The sequence below is a fragment of the Arachis stenosperma genome, chromosome 10, assembly GCF_014773155.1.
Source record: "Arachis stenosperma cultivar V10309 chromosome 10, arast.V10309.gnm1.PFL2, whole genome shotgun sequence".
NCBI classification, from domain to species: Eukaryota; Viridiplantae; Streptophyta; class Magnoliopsida; order Fabales; family Fabaceae; genus Arachis; species Arachis stenosperma.
Window position 1 is genome coordinate 49,944,554 of NC_080386.1, and position 3,405 is coordinate 49,947,958.

Genomic DNA, 3,405 nt, shown 5'->3' on the forward strand with positions numbered 1-3,405 from the left:
TCTTGCAAAGGGTATGAACTGGGATGACCTTTCACGTATGGTGAAAGATGAAAAGAAAGCTGGAAACCATGTTGCTAGTCTTATTGACAAACTCCATCTTGAGAGAAACTACATGACTTTACTATTGGCAAACAATCTTGATAAAATGGATGATGATGAGAAGACACTCCCTGTAGATAAGGTTCTTATTTATTTATCACTTCTTGTTGAAGTAGAAATTCATTTCTAATAACAAGAACAATCTTGTTATGTACTAGGTGAGATCTGTTATTCAACAACAACAAAGTCTTATCCACTATGTGGGAGATCTGTTATATGGATTCGATTATTAGACGATTATCGCGTTCAATCATAAACCATGTCTAAGCCAATAAGTCATTTTTTACTCTCAGATTTTCACTAAGGTCCATTAGTTTTGGTTGTCAGTTTCACCATTTATCTGGTTTTGTTGAATTTTCTTTCTCAGAATATGTGTGATTTCCTCCACCCCACCTCCCCCCTTTTCAATATGTGACATTAGTAACCATATTATGTTTGCTTTCAAGGTTGAAGTTGATTTAGCTCTCTTAGCTCATGCCAATGCTCGGAGATGGTATGAACTGAAGAAAAAGCAAGAGAGCAAACAGGAAAAGACTATAACTGCGCATGAAAAGGTGTTTAAAGCTGCAGAGAAAAAGACTCACCTACAGCTTAATCAGGTTGATATAAATTTGATTTGCATATCTTTAATCTACTGTATATATAGCTAAATAGTTATTGGATTACGATCAGAGAGATGCTGTTACCAGATCATAATACTAGGAATTTCTGCCACTTTACAATCTTTTTTAATTCTAAAAAAAGGGAGGATCTTATCCTCTGCTCTGCTAATTTTTCTTCCTATGTGATGAACTTATTTTCTTAATAAATATTCTCCATTGCTTTTATTTATTGCTAATGAATCCATGCTATGATCATGGAATAAAATTATCTTTTTGCTATATCTATGATATTAGGCTCTTCTTTTTTGCTGTCTTTTTATTGTTTTAGAGGGTGCCTCAGTAGTCTTTAGTTTCTTTGTCTAACCCAAAAATAAATAAAATAAATATTTAGATAAAGATAGCCATTTTATCGCTGAATGAGAAATATGTAGAACTGCATGACAACCAAGCTAATAGTCTTTTTCTTTTTTCTTTTCTTGATCATCATTTTATATATGACTGCATTTGCAAATTTTCATCTATTCTTTTTAATCTTTAAATAAAAGACTACTTATGTAATTTGCTCATTTGTTCAAAAATTTTTTTTAGAAAAAAAAGTGTTGCCATAATTTAACATATGCGAAAAGTTCACTGGTTTGAGAAATTTGATTGGTTCATTAGCAATGAGAACTATTTGATTATTAGTGGACGTGATGCCCAACAAAATGAGATGATAGTGAAGCGATATATGTCAAAAGGAGATCTATAAGTATCTAATGATGTATTACACTACCATGGCTCTTAACTAAAATTTGAAGTTTAAAACATTGACATATAAAAGTTATTGTGTAATGATTAATAATAAGGTTTAAACTCACATTCTTCATATCAAGAAAACTTGAGTATATCTTAAAAGTTAATGGGGTCATCTTGCTAGTTGTGCTCTTTTTATTTTTTGGCAATCTTAATAACAAAAAAAGAGAGTGTGGGGCCAGGACTTGAAATTTTGGTGTCTAAGATATTTCACCTCAATTATGTTTGGTTATTGTAGTTTCCTCTGGAGTCAACTTCTTTTCTCATTATTGTGCAATTTAAATTACTTGTACTGTTTCATTTCAGTCAATAAAGCAAAATGTTTAATCCAGATAACTGAACAAACAGGTTAGAGTTGTGAGGGACAAGCAAAATATAACACCATAAATTTCTTTTTCTTCTTCCCTCCCCTCTATGAATTTTGCTATGCACACCAAGTGTTCGATGGTTTGCTTATTTGTTGGTTTGACCTAACATGCACATCAAATGTTTGTTAATTTGATGACATCCGATCTCCGTATCTTGTAGGCTTTTTAGTTTTAATGATACGAAGATGAGAATGGATGACAGGATTAGTCTTTGCATGAGTGATCCGGATCTTGTTCCACTTCTTATCCAGGTTCTTTAATCCATTTTCTTTCACTTTATTTTAATTCTTTTTAAAATACAACTGCTTAGTTAAAATCATAGAATTGTTTATTAAACTTATGATCAGTTGAAATTAAAAATGTATACCACATTGTGTACGTACTATGTATTAAAATGACCCTATTGTTGAACATATACCCAAAACCTGCTTAAACTTTGAATAATCTCATCCGTGATGTTGTTTCAAGGAAACCATAATTTTATTTGGGCTGCATGTTTGTTGATTTCATCATATATTGATAAATGTGCACTTTTGTGTAACAATCTGGAAATTCAAAATTGCCTTCCTTTCTTTTGTTTTATTAGGTAATCTATAGTTGATGCTTTCCTGGTGAATAGCCATATCCACTTCTATGCGATCTTGCAAACTTTATGGAGATTTAAGGCCCAGTTGGGTAACTGCTTTTTTAAATAAAAAATAAAATATTAATTCTTTTGATTTCTTTTTTTATTTTTAATTTGTATCTATTTATTGGGTTTCTTGCTTTCAACAAAACAAAGGGGTCTTACTTTTGTAATATATGATAAAAACTTATCAACTAAAATAACAACAGAAACAAAACTAAGTGCCCCATAAGCATTTTTCATTCTTTTTTTTGTTATTATCTTATGTATGTGCAGAGGATATTACATTTTTGACCGAGGGTGATGATCTTAACGATGATGATGTTGTATTAAAGAAGCTTTTTCACCCTAATCTCAAGCTATTAATTGCGACACAAGGTTCAGAGGGTTGTAGATATTACACCAAGGTAAGCTAACTACCAAGTCCATTTGAGAGTGAGTGACATAAGCACTTGTTTCATTACTGATTGTGTGCGCAAGAATTCAAAGGCCGGGTGGCAGATGTTAAAGTTAATCCCATTGATACAACTGGGGCCGGTGATGCATTTGTTAGTGGGATTCTCTACAGCATTTGCTCATAATCAATGTGGAGCTTGATGCTGCCAATGCAATTTAGTTATCCATTAATATTTTAGATTGTCCCATTTTAAGTGTTAAGTGTAATGTTAATGAAAGAGATCCATGTAACATTAGGATGGACATCTTATTTTTTTGGGTATCTTTTTATTGAGATAGTGAGATATTGGCCAATGATGTTAAAAAATAACATCCAATTTTATAGGTGTCATGTAATGAATATTATGTTTATCTATATAATTTTTGGCCTTTTTTTTCAATTTACAGTGTGTTTGATGAAGGAAATTTAAAAAATAAACCTAAAGTATTCATTTTGCAATGGAAAAATTTAAAAAAATTTCTA

At 31.3% G+C, this 3,405-nt stretch overlaps 1 protein-coding gene across 1 annotated transcript; it reads left to right on the forward strand.

Annotated features, from left to right (window-relative positions):
- On the forward strand, positions 1-3,177 carry LOC130954238 (uncharacterized). Its single transcript, XM_057880969.1, has 4 exons — positions 1-181; positions 546-698; positions 2,022-2,112; positions 2,763-3,177. Exons 1-3 carry the CDS (start codon positions 14-16, stop codon positions 2,028-2,030), a joined length of 330 nt encoding a protein of 109 aa, XP_057736952.1. The 5' UTR covers positions 1-13; the 3' UTR covers positions 2,031-2,112; positions 2,763-3,177.
- Positions 3,178-3,405: the final 228 nt, after the last annotated feature.

Coding starts and splice junctions, on each gene's coding strand:
- LOC130954238 (XM_057880969.1), top strand. CDS start 14: ATGAACTGGGATGACCTTTCACGTATGGTGAAAGATGAAAAGAAAGCT. Junction 182..545: donor AGACACTCCCTGTAGATAAG/GTTCTTATTTAT, acceptor TTTGCTTTCAAG/GTTGAAGTTGATTTAGCTCT.